This window comes from Geotrypetes seraphini, chromosome 3 (assembly GCF_902459505.1).
Source record: "Geotrypetes seraphini chromosome 3, aGeoSer1.1, whole genome shotgun sequence".
In the NCBI taxonomy this organism is placed as follows: domain Eukaryota; kingdom Metazoa; phylum Chordata; class Amphibia; order Gymnophiona; family Dermophiidae; genus Geotrypetes; species Geotrypetes seraphini.
The window spans coordinates 363,031,422-363,051,324 of record NC_047086.1 but is presented as its reverse complement, the minus strand read 5'-3'; the positions used below and the strand labels follow the sequence as shown (position 1 = coordinate 363,051,324).

The 19,903-nt window shown below is 43.9% G+C and overlaps 1 protein-coding gene across 1 annotated transcript; it reads left to right on the top strand.

Moving 5' to 3' along the window:
• The first annotated feature begins 701 nt into the window (after positions 1-701).
• On the top strand, positions 702-11,949 carry DLL1 (delta like canonical Notch ligand 1). The gene is made up of 11 exons (XM_033938023.1): positions 702-782; positions 1,244-1,564; positions 2,473-2,533; positions 2,654-2,911; positions 4,470-4,530; positions 5,348-5,478; positions 5,601-5,770; positions 7,212-7,428; positions 9,267-10,065; positions 10,202-10,316; positions 11,327-11,949. The coding sequence occupies exons 1-11, from the start codon at positions 729-731 to the stop codon at positions 11,330-11,332; spliced, it is 2,193 nt and encodes a 730-aa protein (XP_033793914.1). The 5' UTR covers positions 702-728; the 3' UTR covers positions 11,333-11,949.
• Positions 11,950-19,903: the final 7,954 nt, after the last annotated feature.

Genomic DNA, 19,903 nt, shown 5'->3' with positions numbered 1-19,903 from the left:
AGGCGGAGGAAGAGAAAGATCAGGGGTTGTTGTTTTTTTTTTGGGGGGGGGGAGTGATTAAGCTACCGATTCCTTTCTTTTTCCTGACTGGATTCCTAATAAACCCAATTTGCCTCGGCAAGCACCAGAAAGGCAAGAGGCCACTCTTCTGGACCATCTTCTCTGCCCTCCTTTTGGCACCTATCGGCGAACTGGGGGAAGTAAAAAGTTCGGGTCGAGCCGCGTAGCCGATTTTCTGTTGTTGTTTTTTTTTTTTTTTTAAAGGACTGGAATTAACGGCGGCGACCGGGGGAGGGAGGAGGATTTTCCACCTCGCCTTTTCTTGAGACCCTGGAAAAAACCACACCGCGACTTGTCTTTATGGGGGAGCTAAGCGGAACCTTACGCGCGATTCCGATGGAGCAAGAAGTTTAGGCGAAGGCACCGTTTGAAAAGAAGCGGTTCGGCAGGAGGAGAAAAAAAAACCCCCCACCAAAAAACCAGTTGCTGGTCAGAAATCTCTGCCTGGAACAATCTCCTCCTCGTTTTGCCATCCCCAAGAGCTGTCACTCATTGAAAGGGCGTATCTAAACAGAAAACACTATTTTGCCAGTCGAGTTCAGACAAGAGGCTCCTGTCAGGTTCTCATAGAGATTGTTTTATTTATTATTATTATTTTTTTTTTTTTCGAAATTTTATTTTTCCAAGATATTCATCTTAAGAGAAAAAAAAAAAAATCTGCACCAAAAATGCAACGTCAGTCCGTGCTTATTCTTGCCGTCGCCTCTGTCCTGCTTTGCCAGGTAGGAAATCTGGGTTTTCATTTTATATACTCTCTTAAGTCTCTAGTTATACTAAGATGAGTCATTGAAATAACGTTATTTAAGCCCATTCCTGACTTAAGCAAGGAAAACTGACGGTTTTCACTCATTTAGCAACTCTTAAGCTAATTTTTTTTTTTTTTTGGGGGGGGAGACCATAGTTATTGCTGACCCTTAAGCACTGCTGCTGTGCACATCTGTCTACTTGTAGCTTTAGATTTACACACTGGACTAGTCAATGTGGTCTCTACAAGTGCAGCATAAAATTCAGCTAAAGCTCCCAGTGTGGGAACTGCTTCATGTTATAATACATTCTAGTTCTGAAAGCTAGCCCAGACTAATTAGCTGTTAGCAAATATAATGAAGCTTGCGTGCTTTTCGCTGACTGTATTTCTTTTGCCACTTTCTCTCTTGACTCATGTTATGGGCTGTTTCTTTGCCAGGTTTCCTGCTCGGGGGTGTTCGAGCTGAAGCTGCAAGAGTTTGTCAATAGGAAAGGGCTGATCGGCAACTTGAACTGTTGCAAGGGCGCCGCTGGGAGCGCCCCTGGCGGCGCGTCGGGGTTACAGCAGTGCGAGTGCAAAACCTTCTTCCGGGTCTGCTTGAAGCACTATCTAGCCAGCGTGTCCCCGGATCCCCCGTGCACCTACGGCAGCGTCATCACGCCCGTGCTGGGCTCCAACTCGTTCCCGGTGCCTGAGAGCAGCAGCACCGATCCTGCATTCACCAATCCCATCCGCTTCCCTTTCGCCTTCACTTGGCCTGTAAGTCTCTCTGCCCTAGTTTTCTGTACTAACATTGTTTTATATATATATATATATATATATATATATATATGATCATAATCATTCTGGTGATAATTAAGATCTGCGAGTGGTATTAGAACAAAATCTTTAAGCAGGGATGCCCTCTTGCTCCCCTCAACCAAATCTGTTGACTGGCTGAGTTTTAGCATTGTGGCAATGTCTAGGCAGGTGAAAGCTACCTTGTCACCTCTACAGCTTAAAAACTCTGAGAGGTCCAAGTAAACATGCATTTTCCTCATTCCCATAGTCTCGAAGTAACACATATGCCACAAACTTAGGAAGCTTCTAGATACCTAGCATTGCTGCTTTTCTTCTTTGAAATTCCCTTGCTGCCATTAAATATATTCTGGGACATACCTCGGCAGCAGCAAATTTTTATTGGGCGATCTTGCCAGGTGTTGCGGAAAGACACCATGGAAGAAGCTGGTGACTGCAAAGGGTTTTTCTTTAAAGGGTGCTTCCTTGTCTGAACTCCCCCTCCCAAACAAATGTTAGTATTGATGTGGGAAAAGAAGGTTGGCCTCCTTCCCTCCTGTGTCTCTAGAGCTGGTCGTGTAATTGTCAGCCCAGCGTGAAATTCCCAAAGGCTTCATTTTACAACCATCCCAATGTGTGAAACGGGGGAAATTAAGCGTGAAGATTAATGACAACTGCCCTCACATCCCACGCCTCTCTCCCTCTCTCTCTTTTAAAGAACACAATATATATCAAGTCAATAGCTCGCATTATTTTGCAAAGAAATAATGCAGTCGTCGCCTGTCCTACAGGAAAAGTGGAATCGTACCCTAATAAGACTGATAATTCTAATGTTCATGCTGTGTAGATAAAGTAGTTCAGGACATCAACTTTTTTGTTTTTTTTTCCAGGGCACATTCTCTCTTATCATCGAAGCTTTGCACGCAGACTCCCCCGATGACCTAACAGCAGGTAGGTAATTGCTGGCTTAGAAAATCTAAAATAATAATAACAGCTGATGCAGCTGGAAAGGGTTGATGCAGGCCGGCCCTCTTACATTGGCGACTCTCTATCCTTCTTTCCTGGCTCTAGATAACCCGGAGCGTCTAATCAGCCGGCTAGCAACCCAGCGGCACCTCACCGTGGGCGAGGAGTGGTCCCAGGATGTGCACAGCAGCGGCAGCGCGGAGCTGAAGTACTCCTATCGCTTTGTCTGCGACGAGCACTACTACGGCGAGGGCTGCTCGGTTTTCTGTCGCCCCAGGGACGACGCCTTCGGCCACTTCACATGTGGTGAACGCGGGGAGAAGGCGTGCAACCCCGGATGGAAGGGCCAGTACTGCACGGAACGTGAGTATCACAGGGAGCACCTCCCCCCCCCCCCCCCCAGTCCCATCGTGCATGCAAACTCTCTCACAGCACTCCCTGTCAGCAATTTCCTGGCATGAGCAGCTCCCCATTTGCCAACTGTGTTTGGGGACTTTTTAAGTTGAGTTTCCTTGGAAGCTTTTCCCCTCCCTAGATTCTTTCAGATTGTATCCGGGCAGATTGCCCTCAAGTAGAGCAGTCAGAGAGGCACGAGGTAGCACTTTTCCCCACCAGCCACAATTACTGCACCGTAGATGGTTTAAAATAATTATAACGCTTGGTTAAAGTGAAGGAGGATAGCGTTCCGGTGCATTTTGTCTCCCACCTCCTCCCCATTCACTTTTGCAGAAGGTTTTTCCTGTGCCCTGAGAGACCTGAAATGCCTGCTTAACTAGTTGATCTTTAGCAAGTGAAGTAATGAACAGGAACAAAGCACTGCTTCCCTCATTTTTTTTTATAACACCTAAGCTCCTTTTTATTTTTTTTAATACCTAAAAAGTTTCTACCAATTGTTCAAATGATTTAAAGGGGGAAGGGGGGAAGGAAAGTTTGCAAAGAAATCACGCGCGTGCCATGGATTAGATCTTGACCGGGATAGGCTATTGGGGCAGCAGCTCTGGACCCGATTGGCTGCAAGGGGTGGGGTATTGTTGTAGTGGGGCATTGTTGCACTGGGACAGCTGCTGGGAGAGAATGGACAATGGAGCAGCTGTCCTGCCCTGGCACCCTGCACACCAGCTGTCCACTCTTATCTCCACACACTGTCTGGGATATTCAGGGGTGGAGCCTGAAAAAAAAAGGACTTCTGACCCTTACTGGAGGAAAAAAGAGTGTGTGGAGAAGAAGAGAGGCTGAATTCTCAGTCTTTTGTCTATGTCCAACTGTATTAAGAGGAATGGTCCCAATACATTTGTTACCTCGCAATAAGGGTCATGTATCTTTCCTTTTCTTAGATTTCCTTACACATCCAGGGTGGGTGGGTGGGGGGAGGGAAATGTATTTTGAGGATTTAAATTGTAATCACATATGGCTTGTATTAATTATTGGGAGGAGGATGAGAGAAAATGATTGTTTTATGTATTACTTGTGTAGTTAATAGTGCGTTTTATGCAGTATTTTATGTTCAATTAATTGTATTGCACTGTCAAAGTTTGAAAATCAATAAAGATTTTTTTTTTTTTAAAAGAGGAATGGTCCCCCCCTAGTGATCAAGAAAGTATCAGTTACTAGGGCAGGGGTAGGGCACTCCGGTCCTCGAGAGCCGTATTCCAGTCGGGTTTTCAGGATTTCCCCAATGAATATGCAAATAGATCTCATGCATATTCATTGGGGACATCCTGAAAACCCGACTGGAATACGGCTCTCAAGGACCGGAGTTCCCTACCCCTGTACTAGGGGGCAAGGAATACTTAAGTTTTAAGGAATTAATTCAGGTGTTTTAACATTTGTCTTCACTCACAGGCAGAACAGTTAAAAGCCTGCCTAGTGTGTTTTGGAATGATGTTTATGGGTATTCTCTCTCGTTAAAAATTTCTTGCAGCAATTTGTTTACCGGGGTGTGATGAACAGCATGGATTCTGCGAAAGACCTGGAGAGTGCAAGTAAGTGTTTGCAAAATGTAAGGCTCAGCATCATACTTATGTATTTTGTACCTGGAGGGTTCATTTAAATGCTGATCACTATGCTAGCAACAGGAAATATTTCTAGTTCTAAATCATAGCTGAGACATCAGCTAGCGGTGTCATTCAATAGTAATGCTTTTACACTTCTCCCTCCGTATTCGCGGTTTCAGCAATCGCGGTTTTTAGCTTGCTGGCTCCTCCCTCCCCCCCCCCCCCAAATTACATCAGCTTGCATAGAGAAATCGCTGATTCCAAGTGTTTACAGAGAAAATTGCTGATTTCCAGCACTTTCTTCACCGTGTTTTGCCTCTCCTTCAGGAACAGGCCAGGTCTCTCACCATGTTATTTGCGGTTTCACCATATTAACAGTAGTTTTTAATTAAAAAAACAGCGAATAACATATGAACATATGTGCGGTTTTTCTGTTAATCTGTGAATACGGAGGGAGAAGTGCATTTTCTTTTTTTAATAAAAGTATGGTACTCTGCTAGAAAGTTTACTAGTACAGTGATGTATTCTGTAGCTATGTAGAACAATACATCTAGCGGACTATAAGGTTTGAAAAGAAATAAATAAATAAGCAATAAGAGTAGCATAAATGGATGCTACAAGGGAGAGTCTGTGAATTTCCCACAGGTCGGAGAGCTTTGTGGGGAAACGTGAAGCCAGAAAGAGAGAAAGGAAAGCTAGGTGGGGGTAGGAGGTGGAAAGGGTGCTGCTCCGTTTATTTGCAGAGTTCAAGATAGAATTTCAAAGTGCTCACGCTGTAATGGTGACAACCGCTTTTGTTATTTAGATGTAGGGTCGGTTGGCAGGGACGCTATTGTGATGAATGCATCCGATATCCAGGCTGCCTGCATGGGACCTGTCAACAGCCGTGGCAGTGCAACTGTCAGGAAGGCTGGGGTGGTCTTTTTTGTAACCAAGGTAAGAGTTTGTCTAGTGTCTGCTATGTTCGCTGCAGCTTCTGTCTAGGGTAGTTTTTAGCTAAACAGAAGAGTGGAGGAGTGTTAACAGATTACAATCTCATTTTTTGTCTCTCTGTTCAGACCTGAACTACTGCACCCACCACAAGCCTTGTGAAAATGGAGCGACGTGCACCAACACAGGTCAGGGCAGCTACACTTGCGCTTGCCGTCCTGGGTTCACCGGCTCCAATTGCGAGATTGAAATTAACGAATGCGACGCCGGCCCTTGCAAGAACGGCGGAAGCTGTGCTGTAAGTTTCGTGGATATGTACAGTTATTAAACAGTGCGTGCAGAAAGTTATGCAATACGGATGCCAGATTTTGTTTCGGAATCTAGAGCAGACATTTATTTTTATGTATCTGTTTATTTGGATTTAGCTCGCATTTTTTTTTTTTTTTTTTGTCGTAAGTCAAGGTCCATTCCATTGAGGCGTACTAGTTATTTCTCTGTTCTTGGAGGGCTTCCAATGGAGAGTTAAGTGACCTTGCTCAAGATACGAGGAGCAGTCGCAGAAATGGAGCCCAACGGATTCAGAATGCCGCGGCCAAGCTCATCTTCGCTAAAAATAAATTTGACCATGTCTCCCCGCTCCTGGCCAAGCTCCACTGGCTTCCGATAATCGCCAGGGTCCACTGTAAATGTGTCTGTTTAGCTTTCAAAATCCTACACAGTATCCTCCCTCCCATTATTCCTCTTTCTTGGAATTCCTCAAACCCTAATACCACCAGATCCTCCCACAAATTAAAATTATCCTTCCCCTCACTAAAAGGCATTTCCCACACAGGAAAGCTAGGGACCTCCCTCCACTTCAAAATCACTGAGCTCTGGAACAACCTTACCTCCCCTCTTCGGAACTTGAGCTCTCTCCAAGTTTTTCGCAAACATCTGAAAACCTGGCTTTTCTCAAAAAATGTAAGTCTCCCTCCAACTTAGGAATCAAGGAAACTCTTTTATCTTGGCATCCCAAGTCCTCTAAATTTTCTTCACACTTCTACCTCTAACCCTCTGTTGTAGTTCCTTCCTATTTCTCCTACTGTAAACCGCGTCGAGCTCTACGAACGTGGAGATGATGCAGTATACAAACCTAAGGATTAGATTAGATTAGATTAGCCCGGCTTCCCTGGTTGTCAGCTAGATGCTCTAACTCAGTATATCGCAAACTCTGTGTTGCGGCACACTACTGTGCCGTGGCAAGATGCCGGCGAGGAGAGGAACCAGTTGACTGCCTACAGGATGCACCTCTGCACCTCTCCTCCTCTTTCACCCCCTCCCCCACTGGTGTAGTAATCATAAGCTCAGGGCCCCATCTAGAGGGCCTCCGCGTATGCACAGACATTGACGTGATGATGTCACACACACACACATGACATCATTGCGTCAACATCCGTGAGTTTAGTGTGCCGCGGCTTCAAAAAGTTTGCGAGACACTGCTCTAACTACTGAAATTTGGAAGGGTTGCTAGGTTTGCAGGAAACTGCCCTATTGTTGCAGTGGGTCAAACCTCTCTGTAAGAAGTGCAGAATCCATCAGTTTGGCATTAAACTGTGCCACCTGCACGTTTTGAACTTTGATCTTGGCTTGAGACACGCAGTTATACGGAGCCAGCCAACTGCTCAATTTTCATGCTTGGTTTTGTATGGTCTATTTATTTATTTTTCCATTTTATAAGATGTATTATGGTCTATTAACAGGATCTTGAAAATAGTTATTCCTGTTCCTGCCCACCCGGCTTCTATGGAAAGAATTGCGAGTTGAGTGCCATGACTTGTGCTGATGGCCCCTGCTTCAATGGAGGTCGCTGTACGGACAACCCAGATGGGGGATACAGCTGTCGTTGCCCAGTGGGCTACTCTGGTTTTAACTGTGAAAAGAAAATTGACTACTGCAGCTCCAGTCCATGTGCAAATGGTAAGAGCACATAATGTAAATACAGTAATCTCTGCATTCTCCATTGATTATAATCATAGAAAAAAATTCTTAACCCTTGATTTGGCATTGTTGCTGAGAAGCAACATGTGTCTTCTATGGCTCTTATGGGAGATCCAAAATTGTTTCAATGCCATTCACACTCATTTAACTTTTTAGTTTTTTTACTTTTCTTCAGGCCTCAGATTAGCCATTAGGTGCCATGCATTTCTATGGTCACCAATCAAACTTATGACAAAGGCTTCCTCAGCCCCATTATGTGTATTTTTTTCATGTTTTTTCTTATTTAAAGTGCTCAGTGCTATTCTTAATATCGCAAATAACTTAATACTTAAAAGTATAAAAATACTACTTTTAAGTATTAAGTTATTTGCGATATTAAGAATAGCACTGAGCACTTTAAATAAGAAAAAACATGAAAAAAATACACATAATGGGGCTAATGAGGAAGCCTTTGCTATAAGTTTGATTGGTGACCATAGAAATGCATGGCACCTAATGGCTAATCTGAGGCCTGAAGAAAAGTAAAAAAAACTAAAAAGTTAAATGAGTGTGAATGGCATTGAAACAATTTTGGATTGATTATATTTTCAATGTCTTACATTTGACTGTGGGTGACACTGTTCTTATGGGAGATCTGCATCTCCAAATGCCTGTTACCTTGGCACTGTTACTCTCATTCAGCATCACGTTACGTAAAGCAGCCATTTCACCATCTGCCAATTAAAGGGTTAAGAATGCACAGAGTGCAAAACGTTTTGGTTTGTTTTTAGTTTTTGCAAGAGTTGTTGATATGTAGACTTTTTATTGGCTGGTCTCACTAATTAATTTTAATAGACTTTTTAACATGCACTGTTTGACTTAATACATATTAATTTGTAGGTTAATTAAATTGGTTTAGCTTACACTAATTGTCTTTAAAACATGCTGGTGAACCGAATACATACTAATACATGACACCTCCGATACTTCTTTTCACATATTGCCATGGAGAACTAGTGGTAATAGAGTACGAGGGGTCGCTGAAAAGTTCTCAGCCCAACCAAGAAGAGGATAATGTGGAACCATGAAACTTACAAGTTATTCCACACTTTTCCTGCCACTATTTATTTAGGTGATACGAAATGAAACGAAAAGTTTCATGGCTCCACATCATTCTTTTCTTGGATAGGCTGAGGACTTTTCAGCGACCCTTCGTATTGTGATGTCATAATGCCTCATTCCACCAATGCCTAAGGGCCAGCCTCATCGGTGATGTCACAATGGCTTGGTTTCCCTATACCTGTGCCCATTTACTAGATACATTTGCCTCATTGACATAAAAAGTGTGGAATAACTTGTAAGTTTCCTGGCTCCATATCATTCTCTTGATGATTGGGCTAAGAACTTTTCAGCGGCCCGTCGAAGCCCAGGGACTGAGCTGCTCAGTGCAACTCAGTATTAAATTGTTATTTATGTTGTAGCAGTGTGAAAGTGTTGGCCTAAGGGGGGACAGGTTCAGGACTAATGTCAGGAAGTTCTGCTTCACTCAGAGAGTGGTTGACACCTGGAATGCTCTCCCAGAGGAGATTATTGCGGAATCTACCGTCCTAGGCTTCAAGAGCAAACTAGATGCATATCTCCTTAAGAGAGGCATATAAGGATATGGTGGAATATAAATTACGCCAGGTGTACACCTGGCAGGGCCTCCGCGTGTGCGGATCGCCGGACTTGATGGACCGAAGGTCTGATCCGGAGAAGGCAGTTCTTATGTTCTTATGTTCTTATAATACACACGAGTATCTTGTTTTATCAATGAGTTATTTTTGCTGTATTTTCAGGAGCCCAGTGTGTTGACCTTGGAAATGCTTACATCTGTCAGTGCCAGGATGGCTTCACTGGAAGACACTGTGACGACAATGTCGATGATTGTGCTTCCTTGCCTTGTCAGAACGGTGGAACCTGCCAAGACGGGATTAACGATTACTCCTGCACCTGCCCCCCAGGATACAATGGAAAGAACTGCAGCACCCCGGTTAGCAAATGCGAGCACAACCCGTGTCACAACGGGGCCACCTGCCACGAGAGAAACCACCGGTACGTGTGCGAATGCGCTCGGGGCTACGGTGGACTTAATTGCCAGTTTCTGCTCCCCGAGCAGCCTCAGGAGCCAGCCATCATTGTCGACTTCACCGAGAAGTACACCGAAGGCGAGAGCGGGCAGTTCCCTTGGATAGCGGTTTGCGCGGGGATTGTCCTCGTCTTGATGCTGCTGCTGGGTTGCGCTGCAGCCGTCGCCTACATCAGGCTCAAAATGCAAAAGCAGCGCCACCAGCCCGAGGCATGCAGGGGCAAAAGAGAGACCATGAACAATCTGGCCAATTGCCAGCGCGAGAAGGACATTTCCATCAGCATCATTGGGGCCACCCAGATCAAAAACACGAACAAGAAGGTGGACTTTCACAGTGACAATACGTCGGACAAAAGTGGCTACAAAGTCCGATACCCGTCAGTGGATTACAATTTGGTGCATGAACTGAAGCACGAGGACTCTGTCAAAGAGGAACACAGCAAATGTGAAGCCAAACTTGAAACGTGTGACTCAACAGCAGAGGCAAAGAATTCAGTACATTTAAAGAGGTACATATCAAATCGTATTTAGCCTGTTGCTTTATTTTTTTATTTTTTTTAAAGGTGGTTACATATTTGAGAGTGTTAATCTGTACTGATGGCAGAACAGCGGGCCTGATTTTTATGTTGCTCTTGCTCCCAACAGTGAGACTTTGGAAAGAAAGAGGCCAGAATCTGTGTATTCTACTTCAAAAGACACAAAATATCAGTCAGTGTATGTCATATCAGAAGAAAAAGATGAGTGCATCATAGCAACGGAGGTTAGTATTAATGATTCTCCTGCATTTTACAGATGGTTTTAATGAGGGGAGAAAAATGCATGATCCTACTTAAGGGTCTGATTCAATCTCTTAGAAGGTACATCGCGGAATAAAGCGGTGTTTCTGAACCACGTCCTAGGGCGGGGTATCGCAAACTGTGTGCCGCCCGAGATTTCAGATGTGCCGTGAAATGCCTGGGAGGAGGAAAGGTGCCGGAGCTGGCTGACTGCCTATAGGATGTGCCTTTCATGGCACGTCCCGTAGGCAATCAGCCAGCGCCTCACCTTCTCTCTCCGGGTGCCTTCCCTTCCAGCACCCTCCCCCCCACCCACACACACACACACACACTGGTGGCTCAGGGCCTGTCTGGAGAGCCTTTGTGCATGCATGGACGTGGATGTGATGACATCATCATGTCGACGTCAGCACACTTCTGGATTCCTCGAGCCACGGCCACTACGTTTAGTGTGCCACGGCTTGACAAAGTTTCCGAGACACCGTCCTAGAGGCACATTTAACTGGTATGTATTTTTGGGGGGATATCCACAATAAGTTTGCTTGAAATAAATTTGCATACGAATGTGCGCAAATCTCTCTTATGCATATTCACCATAGCAATCTGAATGATAGGTGTGCCTCTAGGATAGGACTGGGAAACATTGGAATAGAGAACCTGTTGACCTTTTCAAATTTTCCCTCATTTTATATGTATATAGGACATCCTGTTCTTTTAAAAGGGAAGGGAATAGGGAAGGGGGTTATCAACTCAGCCCTCGGATACACTCAACCAGTCTTGTGGATATCCTGAAAACCAATGAGTATGCATGAGATTTGCACACAGTGGGGGCAGTGCATGCAAATGTATCTCATGCATATTCATTGATGGTATTCTGGAAAACGTATTGGCTGACTATGTCCTACGGCTCGGGTAGATCATCACTGGAGTTATGAGAGCGCAGGTTGAAAAAGCTAACATTTTTGACCACTTGCTATTCCTTTTGCTTTTCCAGGTGTAAAACGAAAGCTATATGGCAAAAGATTGTCAGGACACAAAAATTCAAAGGTGTCATGCCCCACTGAATGCTGCTGAAAAAGGAGACATCCCTTCACTGACTGCTGCTGAGAGACTAAATTCAGGCCTGAGCTGGTTCTCTACTGAAGTTAGTCATGTGACTGCAAAACAAGATGGATACCCTTAAGCCAAGGTGTGTGTCCAGGGATAACTGTTGCACTGCCTTTCTGATATTTTTCCATTGCACTATGGACAGTTGCTATTTTTTAATATATATATATATATAAATATAAATATATATATTTAATGATTGGACTTTTAAGTACTACACAAGAAGCATATGTTGCCTGGAGTGTAGATTTTGGATTTTTTTTATGAGCCACTCTTTTCTTGAGCTAGTGACACAAACACTGCCTTTATTGTCATTTTGATACTAAAATTATGGTTTTGCTAGGTCAAAATGTGTGTTATTTTTTTGGAATTTGTAAAAATATTTTTCATGATATCTGTAAAGCTTGAGTATTTTGTGATGTTCATTTTTATAATTTAAATTCTTGGTAAATATGTACAAAAGGCACTTCAAGTCTATGTGACTATATTTTTGTGTATATAGATGTATTTATGGACTATTGTGCAAATGTTATTTGACTTTTTTTTTTTTTTTTACTGTTTGCTAATGAAGGAATTCATTTTTTAAAATATTTTTTCAAAATAAATGTTATTAATGATACCTTTGGTACTGCTGCTTAGTAACAATTAAAAAAATGCTGCATACAAAATAACTATTGATGAGATTGTGTAGAAATGGGACTGATTTTGTAAGTTCCTGCTCTTTTGTGGATGAGGCTCTGTTACAATCTGGGAGGATCCTTAGTGGTAGGAAAATACCCACCGACCAAACAGAATCTGTTAAGTGAGCAAGATGCATCTCCTTATTATCTGCCGTAATCTCTGCTTCTCTGTACGTTTACTTATGGTTGTAGATGAACAAACACATCCTTGGTTTCTTGATTTCTGTGTCCTGTTTCATATGCATGGAGAAGAGAAGCGGACCACAGGAACCCCCCCCTCCCAAATATTCAGCGCCATTTGCCGATCAGAAATAGCTGCCGACTGGTTAAATAGTGGTTTTGTGGCTAACGGCGAATATTCAGCAGAATATAACTGGTTATTTCCTGCTGAGTATGTGCGGTTAGCTATATTGCATGACCTGTCTGATTAGGCACAGATATTCAGTATCGGGCTAGATAGGATCAGCGGCTAAATTGGACCACAAAAATAACAGCCTTACTTTTAACCATTATAAATTAACCGATCAGCTACCGAATACTGGCTTAACTAGGTAAGTGTTTAGCAGCCCCCCAAAATACTGGATATTCAGAATGCTACCAACTGCATATGTGAGCCCACATTTTTGGTTCCTAGTCAAATCTGCGCAAGAGAAATGCGCGCCGTCAAATGCACACCGGCATTTGAGCGCAAGACAATGAAGCGCAGGATAAACACGCGCAGGTGTTTGTGTTGCGTGTAATTGCGGTTGCATGCCGTTGTGTTGCGCGCTATTGTCTGCACGCATATGACTGCGTGCGTTTGTCTTGCGCGGATTTGACTTGCCACCACATTTTTACAAGTCACTTTTAACATCCAGGCTTAAACAAGGCTGCCTGACATGGCGACATTTCACCTCAGGGGCGGATAAATTCCGGTTAGTGTGAAATCTCAAGCCTTGCCAAACTGATAAAAACAGTGTCTCTAACTGGCAACCTTGTTCAGACCTGGGAGCTGAAAGTGGTACATATGGTTTTTCATATGGTCGGCTTCTCTTCTGTTCTCCATATTGGATTTTGTGAGTCTGTTTGCCTTGTTTGCTCAGCTCTATTTCATTGGTAGACTTCTAAGCCAAAATGCCTGTTTTACATTGCATTGACTTAACTTGATGAAAGAAGCAATTTACTGCTTCTTATTTTTCAATAAGTATTAATCACTCCAGCCAATTTTGGTCACCATACCTTAAGAAGGATATGGCGTTACTCGAGAGGGTCCATAGGAGAGCGACACGTCTGATAAAAGGTATGGAAAACCTTTCATACGCTGAGAGATTGGAGAAATTGGGTCTCTTTTCTCTGGAGAAGAGGAGACTTAGGGGGGATTTGATAGAAACTTACAAGATCATAAAGGGCATAGAGAAAGTAGAGAGAGACAGATTCTTCAAACTTTCAAAAAATAAAAAAACAAGAGGGCACTCGGAAAAGATAGAAGGGGACAGATTCAAAACGAATGCTAGGAAGTTCTTCTTTACCCAACGTGTGGTGGACACCTGGAATGCGCTTCCAGAGGACGTGATAGGGCAGAGTACAGTAATGGGGTTTAAGAAAGGATTAGACAATTACCTACTGGAAAAGGGGATAGAGGGGTATAGATAGAGGATTACTGCACAGGTACTGGACCTGTTGGGCCGCCGCGAGAGCGGACTGCTGGGCACGATGGACCTCTGGTCTGACCCAGCAGAGGCACTGCTTATGTTCTTATTATGTTCTTATGTTCAGCCAAAATAGAGACCCTAAAATAGAGAATGACACGAGGGACAAATTTTCCTTATCCCTTTGGGATCTCTTTATTCCCGTCCCCATGAGCTCTGTCCCTGTCCTTGCGCCATTCCTGCAAGCTCTGCCCTCATCTGCACAAGCCTTGAGTGAGGGGACTGGGATAAATTTGTCCCCCGTGTCATTCTCTACCCTAAAACTGTGGCCACAGCTCAACAATGCTACCGATTCTGAGACTGTACATTGGTGCTGTGTTTCACAAAGTCTTTCTACCTCTGCTACTCGGACTATTAAGATTTTTTATGTTTGATATTTTATCGCAGTTAGATGCGGTTTCTCTTTTATTCAGATTTTAATTTTGTTCGTCATGTCATGTCATATCATGTCTATGTCACAAACAACATGAGAATTATCTTATGAAACAGGATGCTAGAGTGATGAAATTGAGATGATATTTTTCTTCCCAAGAGCTATTGAGATTAATAAGTAGATGCAGAACTTTGTAAAAGGCTGACATCAACATTAATTGTTAGGAATGAAGTCAAAGGTCAACAGTTTCCCCTCAAAGGATAATATACTCTGATTTCCACTGAAATGTGAGTCAAATCTTGGTAGGTTTACAAGTTAGCTAATGTTTCAGCTACATATTATTTTAAAACATTAATAGGAAGAACAGTGATGATATGTCTAACTTATTAATTCTTACTGAAGCATATGGTATCCAAGGTTTTGAGACCCAGTGAAGCCATAGCTGTCACCTCAAGCAATAATTAAACCTCATGAATTAATGGTGTAAGATCTTCTGAAGAAATGAGTTATTCATTTCTCAACCTCCTATGGAATTATGCAGTTTGTGTAGGGCCAGCCTTCTGGCTATAGAGCATCAAACCTTAAGGCTCCTTTTACTAAGGTGCGCTAAGGTTTTTACATAACATAACTTTATTTTTCTATACCGCCTCAACCAAAAGAATTCTAGGCGGTTTACACAAAAGAGAAAAACTGGACAATCAGCGAAATACAAAATATTAATAGCAAGAATACAGCATATTAACTAAAAAGACAATAATAATTTTAAGTTAATGCAGTAAAATTATTATGTTGGGAATACAACATCGAATTAAGAGATGAATTTATCAAATAATACTGTCTTAATTTCTTTTCGGAAGGCACCGTAAGACAATTTGGCTCCACTAATATGGTTGCCTAACTAGGACTATTGTTTACTTGCTTGAAGTGCAAACATCCTGTCTAAAAAAGACCTAACTTTACAGCCTAAAATCTTTGGGTATGCAGATAAATTACAATTCCTGGTTACCCTGACGGGGTTATATAGCACAAAATGAGGTAACAAGTAGATGGTGCAGGAAACTACCGTGCGCTACACCGCGCACTACGCTTCTAGAACTAACACCAGCTCAATGCTGGCGTTAAGGTCTAGCGCGCATGGTAATGTAGCGCATGCTATTCCGCTCGTTAAAGCCCTAATGCAGCTTAGTAAAAGGAACCCTTAAATATGCAGAAAAATATGGACTGCATATGTGAAAATTGTAGAAAATTTAGGAACATGTTGAAACAGACTTTTAGGTATTTGCCATTAAAAAAAATTTTTTTTCTGGTTATTTATTCTTCATTTTCTCTACCTGTTGGTATTTTGCTGCTTCCTCCCTTTCTTTTTACTTTTTTGCTTTTCTTTCCTCTATTTTCCCCTAATTCCTCTCTTCCTAATGTTACCTCCCTCCCTGCTTCTTAATGCTTTTCCAAAAACTTTCCATCTCTGCAGCTTCTTCTCTTTAGTCTCTCTTTTTTTCTGCCAATGGCAGTCACTGCAGCTCTATCCCTCCTTCCCCCTCTCCCTTGCTCCCTTGCCCATGTCTTATCAATATCAACCACAAACGTTTTCTTCCCCCACCCTTGTTGTCCACAGCCCGGATTTCACCAGGATCAACCATGACAATTTTCTCTCTCCTTGGCCCAGGCACTATCAGTAACCACTTTTGCAACTCTTTGTTACTGGTCTAGGTCCTCCTGGTGCTCATTCCGTCAGGCGCTAGATCCTGAAATTTAGGTGTCTTGAGTAATCTCTTTTGCCCAAAACTTTTGAAGATTTCACACTACTAGTGTTACATCTGTTCACAATTTTTCTTTTGGAATCAAATTCTGGAGACTTTATTGTGTGATAATTGCATATTTGTTGTCAAAGTAATATAGAGAGCAATTAAAATAAGAAGGAAAAAAAGAAAAATTATATAAAGGCCAGTATCCAAGTTTATATTGGCCTGGTATTAAAAAAGTTATCGGTTTGGGCCAGTGGTGTAGCGAGGGTGAGAGATACCCAAGGCGGTGGCACCCCTTCCCCACCCTCTTCCCCACTCCCCCACTTCCACACACTCCTTCCCTGTGCCCTCCTGCCACGCATGCCACTTCTCTTCCCCTGTACCTGTGTAATGTTCCTGGCATGAGCAGCAACCACCCAACCTGCTGTCGTGCTTGCGTCGGCTTTTCCTCTGACATCACTTCCTAGGTGCGGGTCCAGGAAGTGACATCAGAGGAAGAGTCAACACTGGCATGACAGCAGGTTGGGGGTTTCTGCTCGCGCCAGGAATGGGGGGAGAGAAGCAGCGGGCTAGCATGGCATTGTGTGTGTATGTGGGGAGGGGGGCGGGAAAGGAGCGGGGAGCACAGAGGAGGACGTGTGCCTGCAACCTTACCAAGATGGCACCCGGGGCAGACTGCTCCTCCCCTTACTATGCCACCAGTTTGGGCCCTAAAGTGACTGATTAGAAAGTTGTTGAGTGGAAAGTGACGAAAAGTAGTGGCAAATAGAGTTTGTTTTGAGGAAAGGGATATTACCAGTGGTGTGCTGCAAGGATTGGTTCTTGTCTGGTTCTTTTAACATTTTTGTAAGCAAGAAGAGCGATTAAAATGGTTAAGGGCTGAAGATTAGAGTGAGTGATTAGAGAAACTGGGCCTCTTCTCCCTTGAAAAGAGGAGACTGAGAGGGGACATGATCGAAACATTCAAGATAATGAAAGGAATAGACTTAGCAAATAAAAACAGGTTGTTCACCCTCTCCAAGGTAGAGAGAACGAGAGAGCATTCTCTAAAGTTAAAAGGGGATAGATTCCGTACAAACATAAGGAAGTTCTTCTTCACCCAGAGAGTGATAGAAAACTGGAACGCTCTTCCGGAGTCTGTTGAAGGGGAAAACACCCTCCAGGGATTCAAGACAAAGTTCCTGCTGAACCAGAACGTACGCAGATAAGGCTAGACTCGGGGCACTGGTCTTTGACCTAAGGGCCGCCGCGGGAGCGGACTGCTGGGCACAATGGACCACTGGTCTGACCCAGCAGCGGCAATTCTTATGTTCTTGTTCTTATGGATGTCTGGTAAGGTTTGTGGATGATCCCAAAATCTGCAGTGGAGTAGATACCCTTGATGATATGGATAACACGAGGATGAATCTAGTGGAGCTGTAAGAGTAGCCTAGAACTTGGCAGCTAACATTTAATGCTAAAATATGCAGGGTTACGCATTTGCCCCCAGATTCCATATATGCTCAGATTTGGGCATCTAAATATATGGATGATTCTGAGATGTCTGTGCAACTTAATTGGCTAACAATCCATTCACGAGCAATAATTGGGCACTTATAACCAATTATTGATATTAATTGGCACCAATTAGAGTTTGCTTGCGCATCTGGCTGCACGCTTTTCTATGGTGCTGAAATCCCATCACGTGCAACGCAAAAGAGGGGTGTGATCATGGGAGGGGCATGGGCGTCTTGGGGACATTCCAAAAAGTTGTGTGGCGCTACAGAATACTGGGTTACTACGCTCAACTTGGGCGTCGGCATTGACACCAGGTTTTTCAGCAGTCACCCAAAGTTAAAGTGCGGGCATCTATAAAGCATGCTCACCCTTTATACTGTAGGATCACGCTGAGCGCTAATCTTTTCCAGTGTCCATTTTTGACCACCGTGTATAGAGTGCAGCCGTTGAGCTTCAAATCTGAGGGAGCAGTACATTATAAGGGGTAAAGAACTTCTGTACGTGAAAGAATGAGACTTGGAAGTGATTGTGATGGTCTTATGGGGGGGGCCAAACAGGCAGAAAAGGCGATGGCAAAAAAGAAGCATGCTTGGGTGCAAAGGGAGGGAAACAGAAGAAAAAGGAGGTGTGGTGACTCTGGGTGAGATCCCGTTTCGAGTACTGTGTCTGGTTCTGGAGATCACACCTTCAAAAAGATATAAACAGGATGGAGTGGTCTTCATTATAAAGTGTATGGGGACGGACTTAAAGATTTCAATATTGTGATGGGCAAAAGCTTTCAGTTCCCTAGGGGGTGGAAGCCAGCAGGTAACAGAGAGTGTGACTGCTAGCAGAAGGATCCTATGGCAGAAAGCTTCCGCACCATACTTTTAGGAGAGGGGTGTACTTGGAACTCTCCATAGAAGGAGCCCTCCTGGTACTTTCCCTTTAAGGCTTTGACAGTAGTAAATCAGGGACAGAATATCTGTGGTGGAGGAGGTGGTGACTGGGGGAGGAAAGATGAAAGCTGTTACCTTTCATTTCCAGTCAGAGCAGATTGAGGGTCTTTTCCATTGCCCTAGCAAGAAGCGGAGGCCTGTGCTGCAAACTCCTCCCAGATAAGATTAGTAGACGTCTGTGAAAACCCAAACATCTCCTCATTTTAGAGGACTGTCTGGGTGTCTGGACAGACTTTCCAAAACCCGGTAGTTTGCCTGTTGCCACATCCCGTTCCGCCTCCAGCCATGCCCCATTACACCTCCAGCCCCGTCCCCGCAAAGCCTCGTCTCTGTTTTCCGACCTCCCAGCCACATCTGGAGGGCCTCTGAACATGCGCGGATGACGTCACATGCATCTGCCCATGCTCAGACACTCTCCAGATTTGGCCCAGAGGTCGGAAAACAGAGACGAGGCTTTGCGGGGACGGGGCTTGAAGTGTAATGGGGCATGGCTGGAAGCGGAACGGGGTGTGACTAGAGGCACAACGGGTCTGAGCCATTTGTCCAGTTTTATCTGGACAAGAGTCTGGTAACCCTACTCCCAGGAACAGAGTCCATAGATGTTATAGCCAGAAGGAAATGAGGGCAATAGAAGAAGTCTCATGATCCTATAGAGCTGGTGAGTAAGTACAGAAAGGCCAGGGTACTCAGATTTATTTATTTCCTGATATAACACTTATAACCGAAGTGGTGTTTGTTCAGATTCAAGCATTTTTCCCTATTTCTGCTGGTGGACTCACACTCTATCTAATGTACCTGGGGCAAGGGGGAATTAAGTGACTTGGCCAGGGTCATAAGGAGCAGTGGGAGGTTTAAACCCACAACCTCAGGGTGCAGAGGCTGTAGCTCTCATCACTGCGCCACACACTCCCTATCTGCCCTAATTAGCCGTCAGATCTCCTAAGAGCAGACAGCCCTTTAAAAGAGAGGTTTATGGGGAAATGACACACTCCCAGCACCTTCTTCCCAACCTGCAAGAGGTAGCATTCTTTCTCCACAGCTGAACATGGAAGATCTCGGGCACAGACAAGTAGCTGGCTTAACGATTTGAGAAGGTCCCCATAGAACCTGGGGGAAAGCATATTCTTTCTAATAGAAGATTTTCGGCTAGAGCTGAGCAGGGGTGTTCACCTTAAGGAGATGCTAGGGACCTTGAGTAACGAGAGAAGGATTCCCAGGGTAGCTAATCCAGTAAGTCAGAGGTTCACACAGTAGTGAGGAAGAGGAACAGTCCTCAGCTGTAGGTAAAGATAAACCTGGAGCAGTACTGAGATTCCTTTTGTATGGAGAAACCCAAGGACTGGTTGACCTGTTTAATCTGCTCTATGAGGAAGCAAAAGGGAGGACATCTGATTGCTATTGAGCGTTTCTATAGGAATGGCTTTACAGGGGAACCCTGTGGAGAGCATGGAAGGCTGTTGGCTTAGGGAAAAGCCTTGTGAGCAATACATTCTGCAGAGTCATAGCCTTGAACGGTAGTTGGAATAAGCTAGGCTTGCTGATT